This window comes from Oncorhynchus tshawytscha, linkage group LG08 (genome assembly GCF_018296145.1).
Source record: "Oncorhynchus tshawytscha isolate Ot180627B linkage group LG08, Otsh_v2.0, whole genome shotgun sequence".
In the NCBI taxonomy this organism is placed as follows: domain Eukaryota; kingdom Metazoa; phylum Chordata; class Actinopteri; order Salmoniformes; family Salmonidae; genus Oncorhynchus; species Oncorhynchus tshawytscha.
The window spans coordinates 64,611,478-64,639,093 of NC_056436.1; the positions used below are offsets into that span (position 1 = coordinate 64,611,478).

Consider the following 27,616-nt stretch of genomic DNA (forward strand, 5'->3'; position numbering starts at 1 on the left):
CTGTATCACCGCCTGGTATGGCAACTGCACCGCCCTCAACCGTAAGGCTCTCCAGAGGGTAGTGAGGTCTGCACAACGCATCACCCGGGGACAAACTACCTGCCCTCCAGGACACCTACACCACCCGATGCTACAGGAAGGCCATAAAGATCATCAAGGACATCAACCACCCGAGCCACTGCCTGTTCACCCCGCTGTCATCCAGAAGGCGAGGTCAGTACAGGTGCATCAAAGCTGGGACCGAGAGACTGAAAAACAGCTTCTATCTCAAGGCCATCAGACTGTTAAACAGCCACCACTAACATTGAGTGGCTACTGCCAACACACTGTCAATGACACTGACTCTACTCCAGCCACTTTAATCATGGGAATCGATGGGAAATGATGTAAATATATCACTAGCCACTTTAAACAATGCTACCTTATATAATGTTACTTACCCTACATTATTAATCTCATATGCATACGTTGATACTGTACTCTATATCATCTACTGCATCTTTATGTAATACATGTATCACTAGCCACTTTAACTATGCCACTTGGTTTACATACTCATCTCATATGTATATACTGTACTCGATATCATCTACTGTATCTTGCCTATGCTGCTCTGTACCATCACTCATTCATATATCCTTATGTACATATTCTTTATCCCCTTACACTGTGTATAAGACAGTAGTTTTTTTGGAATTGTTAGTTAGATTACTTGTTCGTTATTACTGCATTGTCGGAACTAGAAGCACAAGCATTTCGCTACACTCGCATTAACATCTGCTAACCATGTGTATGTGACAAATAAAATTTGATTTGATTTGATTTGATTTGACAGACAGACAGACAGACAGACAAAAGTCCAGAGTGACATGATGCATTTAAGGAGAGATGGATAGATACAATAGGAGGAGGAGGAGAAAGAAGGCTGAGGAAGAGGTGGTGTGTACCTGTAGTGAGGTGACAGTGGAGAGGTTCTTCATCCTGCCCTCCTCATCCTTCAGGTTGTAGCCTTCAGGCCTCTTGTCCCGCTCACTCACCTTCCACAGCTTAACGGTCTTATCTGATAGACAGACGGCACAATTCTCCAATCCTCCACCTCAAACAGTCTTATTACACAGACAGGATCATTCCCAAATCAAATGTCTCAAACTGTCTTAACTGACAGACAGGCAGGACAAGTGTTGATGATAGGGTAACAATAACATGGTAATATCATGTAAAAACATTTGAATAACTCCCTGGTGAAAAGGCAGCAATCCCTCACCATTGGTGGAGAGGAGGAAGTGGGCGGCGTTCTGCTGTGGCAGCCATCGTATCTTGTTGATCTTCTCCTCTATCTCCAGACTCTTCAGGTAGTCAAACTCCGGCTCATGACTCTGGAAGGTGTTGTAGACATTATACTCCCCCTGGGAGAATGGCTCTGTCTTACCCTGTGTGTGTGTATATGTATATATATATATATATATATGCACACATATGAATGAATGAGAGCCAGAGAAGACAGGTTTGTAAGTAATCATGTGAAATTGACCCTAAACCTGAACATCTATGTAATGAACAAACACAGTGCCAGGTCTGTGGTTGGTGTGTGTGCATGTACCTCAGGTTCCCTCTGGAAGATGACCACACGTCCCCCCTTGTCCCCTGTGGCCAGGAGCTCTCCAGTGTGGTTGAACTCAACAGTGGAGATGATATCAGCTGGGGGAGATGGGGGAGAGAGAGAGAGAGAGAGAGATGGGGTGAAATGGGAGAGAGGTGGGGTGAAATGGGGGAGAGAGAGAGAGATGGGGGAGATGGGACAGAGAGAGAGGTGGGGTGAGATGGAAGAGAGAGAGAGAGAGATGGAATTAGATGGGGAGAGAGAGAGGTGGGGTGAGATGGGAGAGAGAGAGATGGGTTAGATAGGAGAGAGAGATGGGGAGAGATGGGTTAGAGAGAGAGAGAGAGAGAGAGATGGGGGGGTGAGATGGGGGAGAGAGAGAGAGAGAGATGGGGTTAGATGGGAGAGAGATAGAGGTGGGGTGAGAGGGGAGGGAGAGAAAGAGATGGGATGAGATGGGAGAGAGAGAGAGGTGGGGTGAGATGGGAGAGAGATGGGAAAGAGACAGAGATGGGGTGAGATGGGGAGAGAGAGATGGGTTAGATGGGAGAGAGAGAGATGGGTTAGAGAGAGAGAGAGATGGGGTGAGATGAGAGAGAGAGATGGGGTGAGATGGGAGAGAGAGAGGTGGGGTGAGATGGGAGGAAGAGAGAGAGGTGGGGTGAAATGGGAGAGAGATGGGGTGAGATGGGAAAGAGATAGAGATGGGAGAGAGAGATGGGTGAGATGGGAGAGAGAGAGAGAGAGAGAGAGAGAGAGGAGAGAGAGAGAGATGGTGTGAGATGGGAGAGAGATAGAGGTGGGGTGAAATGGGGAGAGAGAGAGAGATGGGAGAGAGAGAGAGAGAGATGGGAGAGAGAGAGAGATGGGAGAGAGAGAGATAGAGGGAGAGAGAGAGAGAGATGGGGTTAGATGGGAGAGAGATAGTGGGGTGAGATGGAGAGAGAGAGAGATGGGGTGAGATGAGAGAGAGAGAGATATGGGAGAGAGAGAGAGAGAGAGAGAGAGAGAGAAGGTGTGAGATGGGGAGAGAGAAGGGGAGAGATGGGGTGAGACGGGAGCGAGAGGGATGGGGTGAGATGAGAGAGAGAGAGATGGGGTGAGATAGAGGTGGGGTGAGATGGGAGAGAGAGAGAGAGGTGGGGTGAGATGAGAGAGAGAGAGAGAGAGAGAGAGAGAGATGGGGTGAGATGGGCGCGCGAGGGATGGGGTGAGATAGGAGAGAGAGAGAGATGGGGTAAGATTGGAGGGAGAGAGATGGGGTGAGATGGGGGAGAGAGAGAGAGAGAGAGGGAGAGGTGAGATGGGAGAGAGAGAATAGCTATTAGCAAACAGAACACAGATCAACATGCACCATAATTAACTATTCATTATCAGCTGGTACTGTAAGCAGCATCACCCAACAATACAGTAAGTAAACAAATGAATAAAAATGAACACATAACCCCCGCCCCCTCAAACCAGACATGTACCTAAAACACACCACAGCTACAGACTGAGTAGTGAAAAGTGGTGACTGAATGGTAAATATTGCTCTTTGAACTCTCCTAACCCTCCAATCATCTCCCCACATGTCTGAGACACTACAGGCCAGTCTAAGGAGGAGGCCTGTTTTAGCAGCCAGGGACCACCCTGTCAGATAGCATCTCCTACTTACTGCTGACTGATTAAATATTACATTACATTAAAGTGGTAATCATAGTCAATGGATTGCCTCCATGATTCAATGTGTTAGAATGGATGCTGTCTCACATAACCAATGGCTCTATTGATAATAGGTAACATTTCTATTTGATTAGATTTTTTTTATTTCACATGAATTTAACCAGGTAGGCTAGTTTGCAACTGCTACCTGGCCAAGATAAAGCAAAGCAGTTCGACACATACAACAACACAGTGTTACACATGGAATAAACAAACATACAATCAATAATACAGTAGAAAAAGTATATATACAGCATGTGCAAATGAGGTAAGGCAATAAATAGGCCATGGTGGCCAAGTAATTACAATATAGCAATTAAACACTGGAATGGTAGAATGTGCAGAAAATGACTGTGCAAGTAGAGATACTGGGGTGAAAAGGAGCTAGATAAATAAATAAATACAGTATGGGGATGAGGTAGATAGGATGGGCTATTTACAGATGGGCTATGTACAGGTGCAGTGATCTGTGAGCTGCTCTGACAGCTGGTGCTTAAAGCTAGTGAGGGAGGTAAGAGTCTCCAGCTTTAGTGATTTTTGCAGTTCATTCCAGTCATTGGCAGCAGAGAACTGGAAGGAGAGGCGGCCAAAGGAAGAATTAGCTTTGGGGGTGACCAGTGAGATATACCTGCTGGAGCGTGTGCTACGGGTGGATACTGCTATGGTGACCAGTGAGCTGGGATAAGGCTTTACCTAGCAGACGCTTGTAGATGACCTGGAGCCAGTGTTTTTGGCGACGAGTATGAAGCGAGGGCCAGCCAACGAGAGCGTACAGGTCGCAATGGTGGGTAGTATATGGGGCTTTGGTGACAAAACGGATGGCAGTGTGATAGACTGCATCCAATTTGTTGAGTAGAGTGTTGGAGGCTATTTTGTAAATGACATCGCCAAAGTCGAGGATCTGTAGGATGGTCAGTTTTCCGAGGGTATGTTTGGCAGCATGAGTGAAGGATGCTTTGTTGCGAAATAGGAAGCCGATTCTAGATTTAATTTTGTATTGGAGATGTTTAATGTGAGTCTGGAAGGAGAGTTTACAGTCTAACCAGACACCTAGGTATTTGTAGTTGTTCACATATTCTAAGTCAGAACCGTCCAGAGTAGTGATGCTGGGCAGGTGTGGGCAGCGATCGGTTGAAAAGCATGCATTTAGTTTTACTTGCATTTAAGAGCAGTTGGATGCCATGGAAGGAGAGTTGTATGGCATTGAAGCTCGTCTGGAGGTTAGTTAAAACAGTTTCCAAAGAAGGGCCAGAGGTATACAGAATGGTGTTGTCTGTGTAGAGGTGGATCAAAGAATCACCAGCAGCAAGAGCGACATCATTGATGTGTACAGAGAAAAGAGTCTGCCTGAGAATTGAACCCTGTGTCACCCCCATAGAGACTACCAGAGGTCTGGACAACAGGCTCTCTGATTTGACACACTGAACTCTATCAGAGAAGTAGTTGGTAAACCAGGCGAGGCAATCATTTGAGAAACCAAGGCTGTTAAGTCTGCCAATAAGAATGTTGTGATTGACAGAGTCGAAAGCCTTAGCCAGGTCGATGAATACGGCTGCACAGTAATGTCTCTTATCAATGGCGGTTATAACCTTGAGCGTGGCTGAGGTGCACCCATGACCAGCTCTGAAACCAGATTGCATAGCGGAGAAGGTACAGTGGGATTCGAAATGGTCGGTAATCTGTTTGTTAACTTGGCTTTTGAAGACCTTAGAAAGGCAGGGTAGTATAGTTATAGGTCTGTAGCAGTTTGGGTCTAGAGTGTCTCCCCCTTTGAAGAGGGGGATGACCGCGACAGCCTTTCAATCTATGGGAATCTCAGACGATAAGAAAGAGAGGTTGAACAGGCTAGTAATGGGGGTTGCAACAATCTCGGCAGATCATTTTAGAAAGAGAGGGTCCAGATTGTCTAGCCCGGCTGATTTGTGGGGGTCCAGATTTTGCAGCTCTTTCAGAACATCAGCTATCTGGATTTTGGTGAAGGAGAAATGGTGAGGGCTTTGGTGGGTTGCTGTGGAGGGTGCCAGGCAGTTGACCGGGGTAGGGGTAGCCAGGTGGAAAGCATGGCCAACCATAGAAAAATGCTTATTGAAATTCTCAATTATAGTGGATTTATCGCTGGTGACAGTGTTTCCTAGCCTCAGTGCAGTGGGCAGCTGGGAGGAGGTGCGATTATTCTCCATGGACTTTACAATGTCCCAGAACTTTTTTGAGTTTGTGCTACAGGATGCAAATTTCTGCTTGAAAAAGCTAGCCTTAGCATTCCTAACTGCCACTGTATATTTGTTCCTAACTTCCCTGATAAGTTGCATATCACGGGGGCTGTTCAATGTTATTAGGAGGTCTGCTTATAAACTGTGATTAAACCATTACCAAATAGGTTAGTAACCATTAGTAAAGTGTGAATAAACCATGGTATTGATAATGATAACAGGAAGAAGTGGAGATGTGGAGTGGCAGGTTAGTCCCAGCCTTTGAACCCTGCTGTGATCTGGCCTTAAGTAGTGAATGATGGGAGGAGGGAGACAATGAGTTGTGCTGAGTCTCTCTATCTCTAAGAGGGGACTGGGCAGGGTATTTCTGTGCAGGGGTTGCCATGGCAACACATTGAAGTGGTCTGGCCCTATCAGTAGCAGTCTGGTTGGTTAGGCAGGCAGTAGTAGTCTGGTTGGTGGGGCAGGCAGCAGCAGTCTGATTGGTGAGGCAGGCAGCAGCAGTCTGGTTGGTGAGGCAGGCAGCAGCAGTCTGGTTGGTGGGGCAGGCAGTAGCAGTCTGATTGGTTAGGCAGGCAGTAGCAGTCTGGTTGGTGGAGCAGGCAGCAGCAGTCTGATTGGTGAGGCAGGCAGCAGCAGTCTGGTTGGTGAGGCAGGCAGCAGCAGTCTGATTGGTGAGGCAGGCAGCAGCAGTCTGGTTGGTAAGGCAGGCAGCAGCAGTCTGATTGGTGAGGCAGGCAGCAGCAGTCTGGTTGGTGGGGCAGGCAGTAGCAGTCTGATTGGTGAGGCAGGCAGCAGCAGTCTGGTTGGTGGGGCAGGCATCAGCAGTCTGATTGGTGAGGCAGGCAGCAGCAGTCTGGTTGGTAAGGCAGGCAGCAGCAGTCTGGTTGGTGGGGCAGGCAGCAGCAGTCTGATTGGTGAGGCAGGCAGCAGCAGTCTGATTGGTGAGGCAGGCAGCAGCAGTCTGGTTGGTGGGGCAGGCAGCAGCAGTCTGGTTGGTGGGGCAGGCAGCAGCAGTCTGGTTGGTGAGGCAGGCAGCATGAGTCTGATTGGTGAGGCAGGCAGCAGCAGTCTGGTTGGTGGGGCAGGCAGCAGCAGTCTGATTGGTGAGGCAGGCAGCAGCAGTCTGGTTGGTGGGGCAGGCAGTAGCAGTCTGGTTGGTGAGGCAGGCAGTAGCAGTCTGGTTGGTGGGGCAGGCAGTAGCAGTCTGGTTGGTGGGGCAGGCAGCAGCAGTCTGGTTGGTGGGGCAGGCAGTAGCAGTCTGGTTGGTGGGGCAGGCAGTAGCAGTCTGGTTGGTGGGGCAGGCAGCAGCAGTCTGGTTGGTGGGGCAGGCAGTAGCAGTCTGGTTGGTGGGGCAGGCAGTAGCAGCAGAAGAAGAAATCATCAATCTGGGGTAAATAATGGGCCTGCCTTGCCTCGCCCACAAACATCCCAAATTAAACCTGAGGTGTGTTCAGTTGGTTTGAACGTTTGCTACGTTACAGAACGGTTTGTCCTGAAACGTTCCCCAAAACGTTATTGTACGTTCTTGAACAGTACAGTGGCTTGCGAAAGTATTCACCCCCTTGGCATTTTTCCTATTTTGTTGCCTTACAACCTGGAATTAAAATAGATTTTTGGGGGGTTTGTATCATTTGATTTACACAACATGTCTACTACTTTGAAGATGCAAAATATTTTTTTTTGCGAAACAAACAAGAAATAAGACAAAAAACAGAAAACTTGAGTGTGCATAACTATTCACCCCCCTACTTTTGCAAGGCACTGTATGTTTCCTCCCAATTGGTGGGTGTGGCTTGAAGCAATGAGTGGCGTATTTAAAAGGACAGTGACCATGCTGACAGCGTTCCCCAAACCACAACCCAACCCCTCCGCGTTTTTCAACTAGTCGTTCAGTACAGCACTGCTTCTGCCGCCACGGACACACGCTAAACACACAATCCTCACAGTACATACACTCCCATACATTTCAGAGCTCACACATCAAGACACACACACACACACAAAGCTCAGCGTCACCAGAGACAAGACATACATACAGTAGCGAAATGAAATATGGAGCACATTCTCTCCTCTCAGTACTGGGACACACATCAACAACCCTGTGGAAGTCTACTGTACTGTAGCAGCACTATTGGTCCGTACAGCGATAGCCTCCCCATGCAGAGTCCATATACCATCTCTATGGTGCAGTGGGAAGCAGAGTGGATGTGTCCTAGTGTCATAGCAGGCCTGGTCTCCCATTACAGTACCATCAGGACTGACCAGAGATAGCTATACTGGTCTGGCTGACCAGCTCACTACCTAACGACAGAGAACCAGTCTGACCGGCTCACTACCTCACCACAGAGAACCAGTCTGACTGGCTCACTACCTAACTACAGGGAACCAGTCTGACCGGCTCACTACCTAACCACAGAGAACCAGTCTGACCGGCTCACTACCTAACCACAGAGAACCAGTCTGACTGGCTCACTACCTAACTACAGGGAACCAGTCTGACCGGCTCATTGTCTACCTACAGAGAACCAGTCTGACCGGCTCATTAACTAACCACAGAGAACCAGTCTGACCGGCTCACTACCTAACTACAGAGAACCAGTCTGACCGGCTCATTATCTAACTACAGAGAACCAGTCTGACCGGCTCATTATCTAACTACAGAGAACCAGTCTGACCGGCTCACTACCTAACCACAGAGAACCAGTCTGACCGGCTCACTACCTAACTACAGAGCACCAGTCTGACCGGCTCACTACCTAACTACAGAGAACCAGTCTGACCGGCTCATTATCTAACTACAGAGAACCAGTCTGACCGGCTCACTACCTAACTACAGAGAACCAGTCTGACCGGCTCACTACCTAACTACAGAGAACCAGTCTGATCGGCTCATTACCTAACTACAGGGAACCAGTCTGACCGGCTCATTATCTGACTACAGAGAACCAGTCTGACCGGCTAACTACCTAACTACAGAGAACCAGTCTGAATGACTCACTACCTAACTACAGAGAACCAGTCTGAATGACTCACTACCTAACTACAGAGAACCAGTCTCACCGGCTCATTATCTGACTACAGAGAACCAGTCTGACCGGCTCACTACCTAACTACAGAGAAGCAGTCTGACCGGCTCATTATCTGACTACAGAGAACCAGTCTGACCGGCTAACTACCTAACTACAGAGAACCAGTCTGAATGACCCACTACCTAACTACAGAGAACCAGTCTGAATGACCCACTACCTAACTACAGAGAACCAGTCTGAGCACATATACACAGGCATCAGGCATGCACGTACACGTTGTCCACATACACACACATACATGTACGTACACACACACACCACACACACACGTCCTTCACAAAAAAAACACACAAAAAAACACACACACACAGGCAAGTCTGTCCATCCCACACTTATCTTGTCACCCAGAACCAAATCATGAGACTATTCACACACCAACACATACAGTAAAACACACACACACACAAACTGCTTGTGGGCTGATAAGGAGGGTGGGGGCGTCCTACTGTTCCAATTAGAGCCATCTCTGGTCTGGGTAAACATTGCTGCCAATATCACTCTCTGAACAGCATGGACAAATTAACACCTAACAGGGGACGTGTGTGTGTGGGTGGGTATGTCGGGGTTGGGCCGTGTGTGTACATGTGTCTATGCACACACTCAATTACCCTCCTAAAAAAAAAAGGACAGAAAACAGGGAAAATTGACCCATTCCCCATGTTGGGTGTGTGTCAGAAGGTTTTCAGGGAGGACAGCAGATAAGTGATCTGGGCGTGACACGGCAGGGTGATCCCAATACTCCAGAACACACAACAATGGAGCTAAACTACTGGGAACAAAATGCTTAAACAATCTATGTGAGTGAGTGAGTGAGTGAGTGAGTGAGTGAGTGAGTGAGTGAGTGAGTGAGTGAGTGAGTGAGTGAGTGAGTGAGTGAGTGAGTGAGTGAGTGAGTGAGTGAGTGAGTGAGTGAGTGATGTGACTGCTCTGATATGTGAGTCATACTATATGTGAACACTGCTCTGATATGATAAAATATCCATTTATACACTATCCACATGAAGTATGGATGATGTATACCGTATATATAACCCCTATACATTAAATCTATACCGTATCTATGCTGAATCCATATGATAAAATATCCATTTATACACTATCCACATGAAGTATGGATGTATATGTGTGTGCGACAATAGAGATAGTCCTCTGTCCTACAACACTGATACTATAGATAGTCCTCTGTCCTACAACACTGATACTAGAGATAGTCCTCTGTCCTACAACACTGATACTATAGATAGTCCTCTGTCCTACAACACTGATACTAGAGATAGTCCTCTGTCTTACAGCACTGATACTAGAGATAGTCCTCTGTCCTACAACACTGATACTAGAGATAGTCCTCTGTCCTACAACACTGATACTAGAGATAGTCCTCTGTCCTACAACACTGATACTAGAGATAGTCCTCTGTCTTACAGCACTGATACTAGAGATAGTCCTCTGTCCTACAACACTGATACTAGAGATAGTCCTCTGTCTTACAGCACTGATACTAGAGATAGTCCTCTGTCTTACAGCACTGATACTAGAGATAGTCCTCTGTCCTACAACACTGATACTAGAGATAGTCCTCTGTCTTACAGCACTGATACTAGAGATAGTCCTCTGTCTTACAGCACTGATACTAGAGATAGTCCTCTGTCCTACAACACTGATACTAGAGATAGTCCTCTGTCTTACAGCACTGATACTAGAGATAGTCCTCTGTCCTACAGCACTGACAATAGAGATAGTCCTCTGTCTTACAGCACTGATAATAGAGATAGTCCTCTGTCTTACAACACTTATCCTAGAGATAGTCCTCTGTCTTACAGCACTGACACTAGAGATAGTCCTCTGTCCTACAGCACTGACACTAGAGATAGTCCTCTGTCCTACAGCACTGATACTAGAGATAGTCCTCTATCCTACAGCACTGACTCTAGAGATAGTCCTCTGTCCTACAGCACTGACACTAGAGATAGTCCTCTGTCCTACAGCACTGACTCCAGTGACAATGAGTGTGTTTCCCAGACTTAAGTAGGACACGTCCCCTGTGAGACTGGAGTTGGTCTGGTCAAAGTCTATTTCAGGAATGCGATGGCGCCACACACACACACACACACACACAAACACAGAGAGAGAAAGAGACACTCACAGAGCCAGATGCACACAGAGACAGACACAGTCGCACACACACAAACACAGGGAGAGAAAGAGACACTCACAGAGCCAGATGCACACAGAGACAGACACAGTCGCACACACACACAAACACAGAGAGAGAAAGAGACACTCACAGAGCCAGATGTACACAGAGCCAGACACAGTCGCCAGATGCACACAGAGACAGACACACACACACACACACAGAGAGAGAAAGAGACACTCACAGAGCCAGATGCACACAGAGACAGACACACACACACACACAAACACAGAGAAAGAGACACTCACAGAGCCAGATGCACACAGAGACAGACACAGTCGCACACACACACAAACAATCACAGAGCCAGATATTCACACAGACAGACAGATGCACACAGAGACAGACAGTCAGAGAGAGAAAGAGCACAGAGCCGCACACACACACACACACACACACACACACACACACACACACACACACACACACACAGTCACAGAGCCAGATCTCGCACACACACACAAACAACATTCACACAGACAGGAGTCTTGATCTTGATAGATCTGAATAGATGATAAAGTGAAAAGTACTTGGTACTGTATAGTGTAAACACACCTTCAGTGTAAGAGGCAAATGGCTCGGGCTCCAGAGAGAGGGAAGTGATGTCGGAGCACAGGACCTGGATAGGGTTCAACATCCTGGGGGAGGAGTCCGGGAGAGGGGAGGAGGCGGGGCGGGCTCTTCAGGCTAAAGCCACGAGCAGCCCTGCAAGAGGGGGGCAGCAGGGTCTCAGTTACATTGCATCACAGAGGGATGCCACAGGGAGGGAGGGGAGGAGAGAGGAGGAGGTGGGGGTGGGGGTGGCTCTAAAGTGTCTCCTTTCCTTCTTCTGTACTATAATGAAAGTAATGGTGGCATTGTTAATACTGTAGTGACTGATACAAACAAATCATGCATGTTGTCATGGTTTTATTATTATCGTTAACATGTCCATTTCACCATCCTACCATCTCTGTCCAGGAACTCCTAGCCATAGGACAGAAGGGTTGTACAGGGAGGGGAGACTATAGGGCAGGAGGGGGAGAGAGAGGGGGAGGGGGACAGAAGGGTTGTACAGGGAGGGGGAGACTATAGGGCAGGAGGGGGAGAGAGAGAGGGGAGGGGAACAGGAGGGCTGTACAGGGAGGGGGAGACTATAGGGCAGGAGGGGGAGAGAGAGGGGAGGGGAACAGGAGGGCTGTACAGGGAGGGGGAGACTATAGGGCAGGAGGGGAGAGAGAGGGGGAGGGGAACAGGAGGGCTGTACAGGGAGGGGTAGTCTATAGGGCAGGAGGGGGAGAGAGAGGGGGATGGGGACAGGAGGGTTGTACAGGGAGGGGGAGACTATAGGGCAGGAGAGAGGGGGGGAGGAGGGCAGGAGGGGGAGAGAGGGGGAGGGGGCAGGAGGGTTGTACAGGGAGGGGTAGTCTATAGGACAGGAGGGGTAGAGAGTGGGGAGGGGAACAGGAGGGTTGTACAGTGAGGGGTAGTCTATAGTGCAGGAGGGGGAGAGAGAGGGGGAGGGGAACAGGAGGGTTGTACAGGGAGGGGTAGTCTATAGGACAGGAGGGGGAGAGAGAGGGGGAGGGGGACAGGAGGAAATGGGCTAAATATCCTCCCCTCTTCGAGCCTAGGGCAGGAAACGCTGGAGACTGGAGAGAGGCCTCGGTTTTGACATAGCTACAGATACACTGCTGTGTGCACACACACACTTCATCAATAGCCAATGTAATGAGTAATATCAGGAGGGGAAGGAGGAATAGAGCAGAGGTGGATGGACGGATATGTAGATAGATGGAGGTGTGGAGAGAGGGGTTGAGGTGGTGGGGATGGATGAAGAGGAGGGGGGGGGGGTTGAATACCGATATCGACAACATCCTAATCCTTGTGGAACTATGGGATTTGTTTATTCCTGTGTTTCTACAATCATTTCTATAACGCCATAGTATATTATAACAAGACACTGCACTCTCCTATCTTCGGCAAAGGTTTTCAGAAACAAATCAGCACCATAACACCGGTCTAGGCAATATGTTTTGGGACTAGGTGAATGGCCCTGCTAATACATCACGCCTCTCTGCCAGGACAGGAGTCGCATGGTGTTGGCTGTATGTACTCCTCCCTGTGTTTCTGAATCGTCAGGGACTCTAGCTGTGGTCTGATGGCATAATTTAATATGGCTATTGTTAGAGGGCGGGGCTAGCCTGTCAATCACCCAAGGCCACTCCCAACACGCCAAATGTATCTTCCTGTTCTGTTTCCATGGTGATGGACAGATGGTGATGTATGATGTATGGGAGACAGTGTGCATGCAATGGAACACGCCTTCCACCCACACATACCCTCGTGAAAGACAATGTACAGTATTCAGTATCCATTGACACACATAGAAAGTATTTCAGAGAGAGACACACGCACACGCACACACACACACACACACACACACACACACACACACACACACACACACACACACACACACACACACACACACACACACACACACACACACACACACACACACACACACACACACACTACTGTTTGAGACATTGTTAATTCATACATACAAACAAATGATATAAACAACTGAAAATAGCACAGTGTGTAATGGATTATCTAGACAGGGTAATTCCAGGTACACAACCCCTTAACATTCTGGAATTGTAATCCTACCTCTGAGAGCAGCTGCTGAACAATGTTGCTGTGTGAAAGTGGCCCAGTGTTCCAGCCAAATGAACAGTGTTGAGTTCAGATTAACAGGAATACAGAGGGAAATAGATTGGGATATTAATCCTGAATTCTGATACAGGAATGAAACTCAGACAACTACCTCCTCTGTTCTGACGCACGTCACTCGACAGTCAGCCGCCCACACACACTCAACAATCACCAGAGAGAGAGAGAGAGATTTCTGTTTTCATTTATTTTTGGTGTGTTTTAATTTCATGAAAACTCAAGAAAATTCATGAGTCACTTGTATATATGCATGTATGGTATGTACAGTACCCAGAGACAGTCACACACAACCACCTGCACACACACACACACACACACACACACACACACACACACACACACACACACACACAGAGAGAGAGAGGAGAAAAAAAGAGAACAAGAAATAAAGGAGAGATCAGAGCAAAAGGATAGAGGGATGACAGGAGAGAGAGAGAGAGGAGAGAGATCAGAGCTAAAGGATAGAGGGATGACAGGAGAGAGAGAAGAGAGAGGAGCTGAAGGATAGAGGGATGACAGGAGAGAGAGAGATGACAGGAGAGAGAGATGACAGGAGAGATAGATGACAGGAGAGAGAGGGGAGAGATCAGAGCTAAAGGATAGAGGGATGACAGGAGAGAGAGAGATGACAGGAGAGAGAGATGACAGGAGAGAGAGATGACAGGAGAGAGAGAGGAGAGATCAGAGCTAAAGGATAGAGGGATGACAGGAGAGAGAGAGATGACAGGAGAGAGAGAGGAGAGATCAGAGCTAAAGGATAGAGGGATGACAGGAGAGAGACAGATGACAGGAGAGAGAGAGGAGAGATCAGAGCTAAAGGATAGAGGGATGACAGGAGAGAGAGAAGAGAGAGGAGCTGAAGGATAGAGGGATGACAGGAGAGAGAGGAGAGATCAGAGCTGAAGGATATATATATATTTTATTTAACCTTCATTTAACCTGGCAAGTCAGTACTGCACTGACTAAAACTAACTGCACAGACTAACTGACCGTAACTGACTGCACTGACTGTAACTGACTGTAGTGACTGTAACTGACTGTACTGACAGTAACTGACTGACTGCACTGACTGTAACTGACTGCACTGACTGTACCTACTGTACTGACTGTAACTGACCGACTGCACTGAATGTAACTGACTGCACTGACTGTAATTGACTGACTGCACTGACTGTACTGACTAACTGACTGTAACGACAAGCTGTAACGACTGTACTGACTAACTGACTGTAACTGACTGTACTGAATGTACTGACTAACTGACTGTAACTGACTGTACTGACTAACTGACTGTACAGATTAACTGACTGTACAGACTAACTGACTGCACTGACTGCATTGACTGTACTGACTGCACTGACTAATTGACTGTACTGACTAACTGACTGCACGGACTAACTGACTGTAACTGACTACTGACTAACTGACTGTACTGACTAATTGACTGTACTGACTAACTGACTGTACTGACTGTACTGACTAACAGACTGTACTGACTAACTGACTGTACTGACTGCATTGACTAACTGAATGTACTGACTGTACTGACTGTCCCGACTAACTGACTGTCTCTGACTGCACTGACTAACTGACTGTACTGACTAACTGACTGTAACTGACTGTACTGACTAATTGACTGTACTGACTGCACTGACTAACTGACTGTACTGACTAACTGACTGTACCTGACTGTATTGACTAACTGACTGTACTGACTAACTGACTGTACTGACTGCACTGACTAACTGACTGTACTGACTAACTTACTGTACCTGACTGTATTGACTAACTGACTGTACTGACTAACTGACTGTACTGACTGACTGTAACTGACTGTACTGAATGTACTGACTAACTGACTGTAACTGACTGTACTGACTAACTGACTGTACAGATTAACTGACTGTCCAGTCTCTTGACAACAAGGTTGATGAAATCCGAGCAAGGGTAGCATTCCAGAGGGACATCAGAGACTGTAACGTTCTCTGCTTCACGGAAACATGGCTCACTGGAGAGACGCAATCCGAAGCGGTGCAGCCAGCGGGTTTCTCCACGTATCGCGCCGACAGAAACAAACATCTCTCTGGTAAGAAGACGGGCGGGGGCGTATGCCTTATGGCCAACGTGACATGGTGTGATGAAGGAAACATACAGGAACTCAAATCCTTCTGTTCACCTGATTTAGAATTCCTCACAATCAAATGTAGACCGCATTATCTACCAAGAGAATTCTCTTCGATTATAATCACAGCTGTATATATCCCCCAAGCAGACACATCGATGGCTCTGAACGAACTTTATTTAACTCTCTGCAAACTGGAAACGATTTATCCGGAGGCTGCATTCATTGTAGCTGGGGATTTTAACAAGGCTAATCTGAAAACAAGACTCCCTAAATTTTATCAGCATATTGATTGCGCAACCAGGGGTGGAAAGACCCTGGATCATTGTTACTCTAACTTCCGCGACGCATATAAGGCCCTGCCCCGCCCCCTTTCGGAAAAGCTGACCACGACTCCATTTTGTTGATCCCTGCCTACAGACAGAAACTAAAACAAGAAGCTCCCACGCTGAGGTCTGTCCAACGCTGGTCCGACCAAGCTGACTCCACACTCCAAGACTGCTTCCATCACGTGGACTGGGAGATGTTTCGTATTGCGTCAGACAACAACATTGACGAATACGCTGATACGGTGTGCGAGTTCATTAGAACGTGCGTTGAAGATGTCGTTCCCATAGCAACGATTAAAACATTCCCTAACCAGAAACCATGGATTGATGGCAGCATTCGTGTGAAACTGAAGGCACGAACCACTGCTTTTCATCAGGGCAAGGTGTCTGGTAACATGACTGAATACAAACAGTGCAGCTATTCCCTCCGCAAGGCTATCAAACAAGCTAAGCGCCAGTACAGAGACAAAGTAGAATCTCAATTCAACGGCTCAGACACAAGAGGTATGTGGCAGGGTCTACAGTCAATCACGGACTACAGGAAGAAACCCAGCCCAGTCACGGACCAGGATGTCTTGCTCCCAGGCAGACTAAATAACTTTTTGCCCGCTTTGAGGACAATACAGTGCCACTGACACGGCCTGCAACGGAATCATGCGGTCTCTCCTTCACTGCAGCCGAAGTGAGTAAGACATTTAAACGTGTTAACCCTCGCAAGGCTGCAGGCCCAGACGGCATCCCCAGCCGCGCCCTCAGAGCATGCGCAGACCAGCTGGCCGGTGTGTTTACGGACATATTCAACCAATCCCTATACCAGTCTGCTGTTCCCACATGCTTCAAGAGGGCCACCATTGTTCCTGTTCCCAAGAAAGCTAAGGTAACTGAGCTAAACGACTACCGCCCCGTAGCACTCACATCCGTCATCATGAAGTGCTTTGAGAGACTAGTCAAGGACCATATCACCTCCACCCTACCTGACACCCTTGACCCACTCCAATTTGCTTACCGCCCAAATAGGTCCACAGACGATGCAATCTCAACCACACTGCACACTGCCCTAACCCATCTGGACAAGAGGAATACCTATGTGAGAATGCTGTTCATCGACTACAGCTCGGCATTCAACACCATAGTACCCTCCAAGCTCGTCATCAAGCTCGAGACCCTGGGTCTCGACCCCGCCCTGTGCAACTGGGTACTGGACTTCCTGACGGGCCGCCCCCAGGTGGTGAGGGTAGGCAACAACATCTCCTCCCCGCTGATCCTCAACACTGGGGCCCCACAAGGGTGCGTTCTGAGCCCCCTCCTGTACTCCCTGTTCACCCACGACTGCGTGGCCATGCACGCTCCAACTCAATCATCAAGTTTGCGGACGACACAACAGTGGTAGGCTTGATCACCAACAACGACGAGACGGCCTACAGGGAGGAGGTGAGGGCCCTCGGAGTGTGGTGTCAGGAAAATAACCTCACACTCAACGTCAACAAAACTAAGGAGATGATTGTGGACTTCAGGAAACAGCAGAGGGAACACCCCCATCCACATCGATGGAACAGTAGTGGAGAGGGTAGCAAGTTTTAAGTTCCTCGGCATACACATCACAGACAAACTGAATTGGTCCACTCACACAGACAGCATCGTGAGGAAGGCGCAGCAGCGCCTCTTCAACCTCAGGAGGCTGAAGAAATTCGGCTTGTCACCAAAAGCACTCACAAACTTCTACAGATGCACAATCGAGAGCATCCTGGCGGGCTGTATCACCGCCTGGTATGGCAACTGCACCGCCCTCAACCGTAAGGCTCTCCAGAGGGTAGTGAGGTCTGCACAACGCATCACCGGGGGCAAACTACCTGCCCTCCAGGACACCTACACCACCCGATGCTACAGGAAGGCCATAAAGATCATCAAGGACATCAACCACCCGAGCCACTGCCTGTTCACCCCGCTGTCATCCAGAAGGCGAGGTCAGTACAGGTGCATCAAAGCTGGGACCGAGAGACTGAAAAACAGCTTCTATCTCAAGGCCATCAGACTGTTAAACAGCCACCACTAACATTGAGTGGCTACTGCCAACACACTGTCAATGACACTGACTCTACTCCAGCCACTTTAATCATGGGAATTGATGGGAAATTATGTAAATATATCACTAGCCACTTTAAACAATGCTACCTTATATAATGTTACTTACCCTACATTGTTCATCTCATATGCATACGTTGATACTGTACTCTATATCATCGACTGCATCCTTATGTAATACATGTATCACTAGCCACTTTAACTATGCCACTTGGTTTACATACTTATCTCATATGTATATACTGTACTCGATATCATCTACTGTATCTTGCCTATGCTGCTCTGTACCATCACTCATTCATATATCCTTATGTACATATTCTTTATCCCCTTACACTGTGTATAAGACAGTAGTTTTTTTTTGGAATTGTTAGTTAGATTACTTGCTCGTTATTACTGCATTGTCGGAACTAGAAGCACAAGCATTTCGCTACACTCGCATTAACATCTGCTAACCATGTGTATGTGACAAATAAAATTTGATTTGATTTGATTTGATTTGATTTGTACTGACTAACTGACTGTACCTGACTGTACCTGACTAACTGACTGTACCTGACTAACTGACTGTACCTAACTAAATGACTGTACTGACTGTACTGACTATACTGACTAACAGACTGTACCTGACTGTACTGACTAACTGACTGTACCTGACTAACTGACTGTACTGAGTAATTGACTGCACTGACTAACTGACTGTACCTGACTGTACTGATTAACTGACTGCACTGACTAACTGACTGTACTGACTAACTGACTGTACTGACTAACTGACTGTACCTGACTGTACTGATTAACTGTCTGCACTGACGAACTGACTGTACTGACTAATTGACTGTACTTACTGTACTGACTAACTGACTGTACTTACTAACTGACTGCACTGACTAACTGACTAACTGACTGTACTGACTAACTGACTGTACCTGACTGTAATGACTAACTAACTGTACCTGACTGTACTGACTAACTGACTGTACTGACTGTACTGACTAAACTGACTGTACTGATTGTACTGACTGCATTGACTGACTGTACTGACTGCACTGACTAACTGACTGTACCTGACTTTATTGACTAATTGACTGTACTGACTGCACTGACTAACTGACTGTACTGACGAACTGACTGTACCTGACTAACTCTTTTGAAAGATTCTGGATCCTCTCATGAGAGATTATAGATCTACCCTATGAGCAAAGAGATTGTGAGAGAGAAAACACACACACTTACATAAACAGTCGTAGAGCACACACATACTTTAAGTAATTTCGAAGACGCTCTTATCCAGAGCAATTAAGGTTAAGTACCTTGCTCAAGGGAACAGACAGATTTTTGTTCACCTTGTCGGCTTGGGATTTGAACCAGCAACCTTTCAGTTACTGGCCCAACACTCTTAACCGCTATGTTACCTGCAGCCCCACACCCCACGCCCCTGTCCTCTCTTACCTTCAGTCACATAGTTGTGGTCTCGGAGGAAGCTGTGGTTCAGTGTTCGGGTGGTGTCAGTGTCCTCGCCCATCAGCAGAGGTGCGGTGTGTGCCCGTCCTGGGGGGGCAGCCTAGATCCGTGGGGGGGGGTCCCGGCCAGCGCACAGTCCATACTGCCCAACGCCTCCTCAGCACAGGGGCGCAGAATGAAGCATTCTGGGACAGGGACAGGGAGAGGGCCGACGACACAGATACGCAAGGATACGCAGGCAGAGCAGTGAATGACACACCAGCTCTTACACAAACATACACATTCACTGACACACACACACACACACACAGAGGTTGAGAGCAATGGATCTTCGTTTCTCGGTCGATGCTCCAAGCTGAGCCCCGGACTCAGTCAGTATCTGCAGTGCTGCTTCTCTTGCTGGGGTGCTCTCTCTCACACACACACACACACACACACACACACACACACACACACACACACACACACACACACACACACACACACACACACACACACACACACACACACACTAACACACACACCCACAGCCCATTGCCTCTGGTCAGGTACTCCTCGATAGAGCCTCCATGAAGACAGTCCTCTCTCACAGTCAATGGAGTCCCTCTTTTTCGCTACCAGGCTGTTTTTCTGCTGCAGTGTCAGCTCTGGCGTATGAATGTGTGTAAAAGCGCACGCGTGTGTGTGTGAGGGAGAGAGAGTGGTAGCGAGAGAGGGGAATGATGGGAGAGAGGGAAAGAGGGAGGTTCTATACTGCTGATGTGGTACGGGTGTGACACATCAGAATAGACTCCTCCCAGCTCAGCCAATCAGAGACCAACTGCAATCTGCACGACCACTGACTGCAAATTATTAGAGACGAGAGAGAGAGAGAGAGAGAGAGAGAGAGAGAGGAGAGAGAGAGAGAGAGAGAATTATGAATAGGGAGCGGGAATGGATGGATGGGAGAAAAAGAGAGGTGGGGGAGAAAATGGAGAGCAGAGTGCAATGGAAGTGACAGTGACATTTGGCTTCATATCTGCTTCTGGCCATCTCCTTTTAACCCCAAGCAGGGAATATAAGGCCTATTTATCAGCTCTAACCTCCAATCATCAGCTTTCACCACCATCTCAACCCCCTAAACACAGCTATAACCTACTCAACTAATGAAGCCCCCCACACATCATGAAACTAATAAAACCCACCGAGTAAGATAACCCACCATCTCACTGGAATAAAGACCTCCTCCGTTCCTGTCATTATTGAAAGAGATTGTGATATCTCACATCTCAAAATTGAGCTACTTAATGTTAGATCCCTCACTTCCAAGGCAGTTATAGTCAATGAACTAATCACTGATCATAATCTTGATGTGATTGGCCTGACTGAAACATGGCTTAAGCCTGATGAATTTGCTGTGTTGAATGAGGCCTCACCTCCTGGTTACACTAGTGACCATATCCCCCGCGCATCCCGCAAAGGCGGAGGTGTTGCTAACATTTCTGATAGCAAATTTAAATTTACAAAAAAAGGCCTCCTGGGCCATATATAGCGTTCCTCAGTGAGTTCCCCGAATTCCTTTCGGGCATGGTAGTCATAGCAGATAATATTCACATTTTTGGTGACTTTAATATTCACATGGAAAAGTCCACAGACCCATTCCAAAAGGCTTTCAGCGCCACCATGTTGGGTTTTGTCCAACATGTCTCCGGACCTACTCACTGCCACAGTCATACTCTGGACCCAGTTTTGTCCAGTGGAATAAATGTTGTGGATCTTAATGTTTTCCTCATAATCCTGGACTATCGAACCACCATTTTATTTCATTTGCAATCACAACAAATAATCTGCTCAGACCACAAACAAGGATCATAAAAAGCTGTGCTATAAATTCTCAGACAACCCAAAGATTCCTAGATGCCCTTCCAGACTCCCTCCATCTACCCAAGGACATCAGAGTACAAAAATCAGTTAACCACCTAACTGAGGAACTCAATTTAACCTTGCATAATACCCTAGATGCAGTCGCACCCCTAAAAACTAAAAACATTTGTCATAAGAAACTAGCTCCCTGGTATACAGAAAATACCAGAGCTCTGAAGCAAGCTTCCAGAAAATTGGAACGGAAATGGCGCTACACAAAACTGGAAGTCTTCCGACTAGCTTGGAAAGACAGTACTGTGCAGTATCGAAGAGCCCTTACTGTTGCTCGATCATCCTATTTTTTTATTTGAGGAAAATAAGAACAATCCAAAATGCTCCAGTTTCAACTGTTCTGCCTGCAGCTATGGAACCCTGACCTGTTCACCGGACGTGCTACCTGTCCCAGACCTGCTGTTTTCAACTCTCTAGAGACAGCAGGAGCGGTAGAGATACTCTGAATGATTGGCTATGAAAAGCCAACTGACATTACTCCTGAGGTGCTGACCTGTTGCACCCTCTACAACCACCCTAATTATTATTATTTGACCCTGCTGGTCATCTATGAACATTTGAACATCTTGGCCATGTTCTGTTATAATCCCCATCCGGCACAGCCAGAAGAGGACTGGCCACCCCTCATAGCCTGGTTCCTATCTAGGTTTCTTCCTAGGTTTTGGCCTTTCAAGGGAGTTTTTCCTAGCCGCCGTGCTTCTACACCTGCATTGCTTGCTGTTTGGGGTTTTAGGCTGGGTTTCTGTTCAGCACTTTGTGACATCAACTGATGTAAGAAGGTCTTTATAAATACATTTGAGTCTTGCCATCCCACTTAAACATCTTAATATCCCTGAGCAATATCTATCATCTCAAACACACACTTTTTTTAATATCCTTCTCCTCTTATATCCAGCTCGATCTTCATCCACCCCACCGCAGTATGTCCTTCAAGGGCTGCCATCCCTGACCCTGACCGTAGACGAGAGGGTTAGACCTCGGGCTTGCCCACAGACTGTGCCTGTTGCCTTGTCGATGCTGGAAGGCAGCCACTAGGTTGGACCCAAGGCACAGAGCACATCTCAATAGTCAGATGTGGTTTCTCCTCCCCTTCATCTGCACTGATCTGTAAAGGCAGAGGAGGTGACAACAACATGGTGGGACTATGTCTGCCAGGCATTCACTTCCATCACTCCAGTTGGTTCACGTCAGTACAGATTAAGGAAACAAGACAAGGAGAGGAAGACATTTTAGACTATTGAGATGCAGCTATGGTGTCCCAAACTACAGGGAACATCCTCCCTAAAGGATAGACTGGTAAGGGGGGGGTGGACGGATCAGAGGAAGAGCCAGTGAACAGACTGATGTTGTTGGAACCAGTCCAGACAGCACTGCCAAAGTTCAACCCTCAACTGAGACATAAACCTCAAAATGAATCCCCGGTTTTAATAAACAAATAAAAGATATGGGATGATTTGATGATAAACTGTGTTTGTATGATTCACTGAGGATTCATTAGAATCTCAGATCACAAAAAGCATTATTCATAGACGGTCTACAGGTTGAATGTCCCTCAACAAATGAATTTCCTCACATAAAGCATACGCCATGATAATGGTTCAGCATTTGGTTTCCCAAACTCTGTTCTACCCTAGAACTACACAGCTGACTTAAATAATCAACGCTTGATGAGTTTGGGAAACCTAGTGCTAGACTGTTATCATGGCATGGCTGCAGTGGAGCAGGTTGAGAGCTTCAAGTTCCTTGGAGTCCAAGCACACCAAGACAGTCGTGAAGAGGATATGACAAAATCTATTCCCCCCCCAGGAGACTGAAAATATTTGGCATAGGTCCTCAGATCCTCAAAAGGTTCTACAGCTGCACCATTGAGAGCATCCTGGTTGCATCACAGCCTGGTATGGCAACTGCTCAGCCTCCGACCGCAAGGCACTACAGAGAGTAGTGCAAATGGCCCAGTACATCACTGGGGCCAAGCTTCCTGCCATCCAGAACCTCTATAGCAGGCGGCATCAGAGGAAGGCCCTAAAAATTGTCAAAGACTCCAGCCACTCTAGTCATAGACTGTTCTCTCTGCTACCACACCTAATCAAATGGCTACCCAGGCTATTTGCATTGCCCCCTCCCCCTCTCTTTTACACCATTGCTACTCTCTGTTGTTATCATCTATGCATAGTCAATTTAATGACTCTACCTTCATGTAAATATTACCTCAACTAACCAGTGCCACTGCACATTGACTCTGTACCAGTACAGAATCAATAGTCTCCCTATCCTTATTTTACAGCTGTTCTTTAATTACTTGTTACTTTTATTTCTTATTCTTATTCGTATTTTTTTTAAATGCATTGTTGGTTAGGGGCTCTTAAGTAAGCATTTCACTGTAAGGTCTACACCTGTTGTATTCGGTGCATGTGACTAATACAATTTGATTTGATTTGAAACCCTGGTTGAGCAATATCTTTTATCTTGATCATCAAACGGTCGAATCAGAGAGCCTGATGCTGTGGGTGAAGTTCTAAGTGACCCAGTGCTCTTCCCTCATCCAATCCCCACTCCAGAACACTCTGCTCCACTCAGCCACAGAGTTGCCTAGCAACCCACAGAGCCACTCAGAATACACATGTAATGATGGGGCGGTGAGTCGAAGCAGGTGCAGGTGAAACGTTTTAATAAAACAACAAAACCAAGAACACGACACTAACATAAGGCAGGACACCGATACACAAGAACAATACCAACTGGTGAGTGAACCTGGGGAAGTGACATATAAAGAGGAGGAAATGATGAAGGTAGTGGAGTCCAGGTGTGAATCATAATGATTCACAGGTGCGTGTAATGATGAGTGCCAGGTGTCCATAATGATGTATCCCAGGACTGGTGGTTAGTACTCTGGCCATGTCTTACGCCAGAGGGGAGGCGCAGGAGCAGACGTGTCAACACAGGCACTTCAGAGCGCTGAATCCCCACTCTATCCCGGCATTCCTCTTCCCAACCGGAAGCACATTCACTGTAATTATATCTCCATCCATCTTTTTCACAAAGGGGAATATGCTACACACCAGTGCATGGTCTCACCTCCTCCATGCACACTGGGTTGATGTGGGTTATAAATAGTTATAAATCACATAGATAAATCCACAATTGTGTGAGGACAGTGTTAGAATGCTCTGGTATTTAGAATGCTGTACGATAAAAGATGGTTCTGAATCATGTCGTCAAAATCAATATTTCAACAGACACAAAATGGCTGACGAGACAGACGCCAGTGATGAACTGGTTTTTAAAAATGTATTTTTGGTATTTTTCCCCAATTCTGATCTTGTCTCGTCGCTGCAACTCCCCAACGGGCTTGGGAGAGTAGAAGGTCGAGTCATGCGTCCTCCTAAACAAACCACACTTCTTAACACCCACCCGCTTAAACCAGAAGCCAGCCACTTCAATGTGTCGGAAGAAACACAGTTCAACTGAGGTCAGCCTGCAGGCACCCGGCCCACCACAAGGAGTCGCTAGAGCGCGATGAGCCAAGTAAAGCCCCCCCGGTCAAACCCTCCCGTAACCCGTACGACGCTGGGCCAATTTTTCACCGCCCGACCGGACTCCAGTTTGCGGTCAGTTGTAATCAGCCCGGATCGAACCCGGGTCTGTAGTGACGCCTCTAGCACTACACTGCCTTAGACCGCTGTGCCAATTGGGATGCCAGTGATGAAAGTTTTAAACCAGAGTCCGCTAACACCATTAGCACATGGAGTTCTTCAGTAGTCTGGTAGATGAATAAACAGGCTTCCTTCATCTACAGACAGCACTGTAATCCCCTGAAGGCAGGATTCAGTGCAATCAGTAATGGTAACCTAAATGAAAACATGGTCCCTGGGGACCAGACAGTAGAGCAGATTACGAGCAGCCTTGGGAGACAAACCTCTAACCCCCACTGTTGGCAGTCTGTCTCGCTCTCCGACACACACGGGATGTATGTACAGTACACATCTGAGGGGTGATAATTCCATAACCCCTACATACTGTAGTTATATTTTATTACATATTTTAGGGGGTAATTTTACTGCTAAGGTGGGGAGGGGTGGAGGGACATTTTGGGCAGGGGAGAGGCAGCAGAATAGTGTTCTGGAGAATTGAACAAGTAGCCCGAGGCAGAGAAGACACCAAGTGTAACAACATATATAAAAACAGTTATAGTTGAATCAGAAATGGAGATGGGTAACTGGGTACATACTCAGTCATACTCACAATACAGTACAAGGCCATTCCCACACACTGAAGTTAATCGATGCCGAACACCACCCTATTTAATGTAGGTCATGAAAATATCTGACAATATTTAGGTGACACAGCCACGGCATGTGCCTGCGTAACTGTTAATTTGTTTCCTTTCCCTGGGGGCAAAGCTGCTTATGTTTTCAGGGGCTGAAATGGGATTACATACACCACACCAAAATATACACACCAACAAAAATACACTGTGTACAAAACATTGAATAAGCAGTAATATAACTTACGGGTGAAATTGGGAAGAGACATTGTATACACAGAATGAACAAAACATTAAGGACACCTGCTCTTTCCATGACAGACTGACCAGGTGAAAGCTATGATCCCTTATTGATGTTACTTCAATCGGGGTAGATGAAGGGAAGGAAACAGGTTAGAAAATTATTTTTAAGCCTTGAGACAATTGAGAATGTGTGCCATTCAGAGGGTGAATGGTCAAGACAAAATATTTAAGCGCCTTTGAAAAGGGTATGGTAGTAGATGCCAGGCGCACCGGCTTGAGTGTGTCAAGAACTGCAATGCTGCTGGATTTTTCACGCTCAACAGTTCACCGTGTGTATCAAGGATGGTCCACCACCCAAAGGACATCCAGTCAACTGCGGGAAGCATTGGAGTCAACATGGGCCAGCATCCCTGTGGAACACTGTTGATGCCTTGTAGTCCATGCCTGATGAATTGAGGCTGTTCTGAGGACAAAAGGGGGTGCAACTCAATATTAAGAAGATGTTCCTAATGTTTTATACACTCGATGTATATACATATCAAAATATATCAACAGAAAACACAGCAAAGCCTCTATATGCACAGAGCAAAGCTATAACACCACTCTCTCTAGCCCCCACACAAACAAACATGAATGACAAGATCAACCTCCTCCTCAATACACACACAAAACCCAGTGACCTAACTCACACCCCGTGTACACCACTCTCTCTAGCCCCCACACAGTGCGTGCACACAGCGATTCCTCTCCCTCTGTGCTCTCTGTGAGGGCTGAGAGGTGTTATTACATTAAAGCCCTGGGTCTGTAATGGAACAGTTCAACCCCACAGACCTTGGGGGAGGGGAGAGGTCAGAGAATGTAATGTTTCAATGAACAAATCATGGCCTCAGTAGCATGAGGAAATCGACCCACCCAGAAAGCTACTCCGTATTCAGGTGGGTGTGTGCGTGAGAGAAATAGAGGGATGAAGAGACAGAAGACAAAGCGAGAAAGAGATACTAATCAAGAATACCTGTTCACAGTATACATTTTAGTAATTTGCAGACACTTATCCAGAGCGACTTACAAATTATCGCATTAATCTTAAGATAGCTAGGTGGTACAACCACATATTACAGTCATAGTAAGTACATTTTCCTTTAAATCAGAAAAGTCTAAGCTCGTAATGGGGGAAAAAAATCAAGTGCGAGTGTTAGCTCACGAATGGCATGGGGGAGGGGCGCTGTGGGACATGCATACGGAGCAGCAAGAGGAACAGTCCCTCACTACCTTCCGGCTATGTTCAAACCCTACACCCCAGCACTCTGTTTTGAAACCTCTGGTCTCCTGGGCCTCCCATCCCTATGGGAGGGCAGCTCTGCTCAGCCCAGTCCAAACTCTTCTCTGTCCTGGCACCCCAATGGTGGAACCATCTTGCCTGTAAGCTAGGACAGCAGAGTCCCTGGTGGTATTCCGAAAACATCTGAAACCCTACCTCTTCAAAGACTATGTTAAATAATCCCACAGCAACCCCCCCTTCTCAACCCAAACCCCCTGCGTACTAGCAGTGACTTTGCTGATAGCTTCTTTGAGAAAAAAATGTACCTACTATGACTGTGATATGTGGCCGTCCCACCTAACAATCTTAAGATAAACGCACTAAGTTGCTCTGGATAATGACTCAAATGTAGTGGAATGTGC

At 47.1% G+C, this 27,616-nt stretch overlaps 1 protein-coding gene across 2 annotated transcripts in view; it reads right to left on the reverse strand.

The window, feature by feature from the left end:
- The window catches only part of LOC112255655 (serine/threonine-protein phosphatase 2A 55 kDa regulatory subunit B gamma isoform), a 45,248-nt gene extending 25,003 nt beyond the window's left edge, over positions 1–20,245 (reverse strand). The window contains exons 1-5 of one of the 2 annotated variants that reach the window (XM_042325815.1): positions 19,504–19,591; positions 11,356–11,505; positions 1,601–1,698; positions 1,265–1,430; positions 948–1,060 (exon numbers count right to left, since the gene is read on the reverse strand). In XM_042325815.1, coding sequence (XP_042181749.1) covers positions 948–1,060; positions 1,265–1,430; positions 1,601–1,698; positions 11,356–11,437 — 459 coding nt within the window. In that variant the 5' untranslated portion in view covers positions 11,438–11,505; positions 19,504–19,591. Of the gene's footprint in view, positions 1–947; positions 1,061–1,264; positions 1,431–1,600; positions 1,699–11,355; positions 11,506–19,503 lie in introns of both variants that reach the window. The other variant, XM_042325816.1, reaches the window with a different exon arrangement.
- Positions 20,246–27,616: the final 7,371 nt, after the last annotated feature.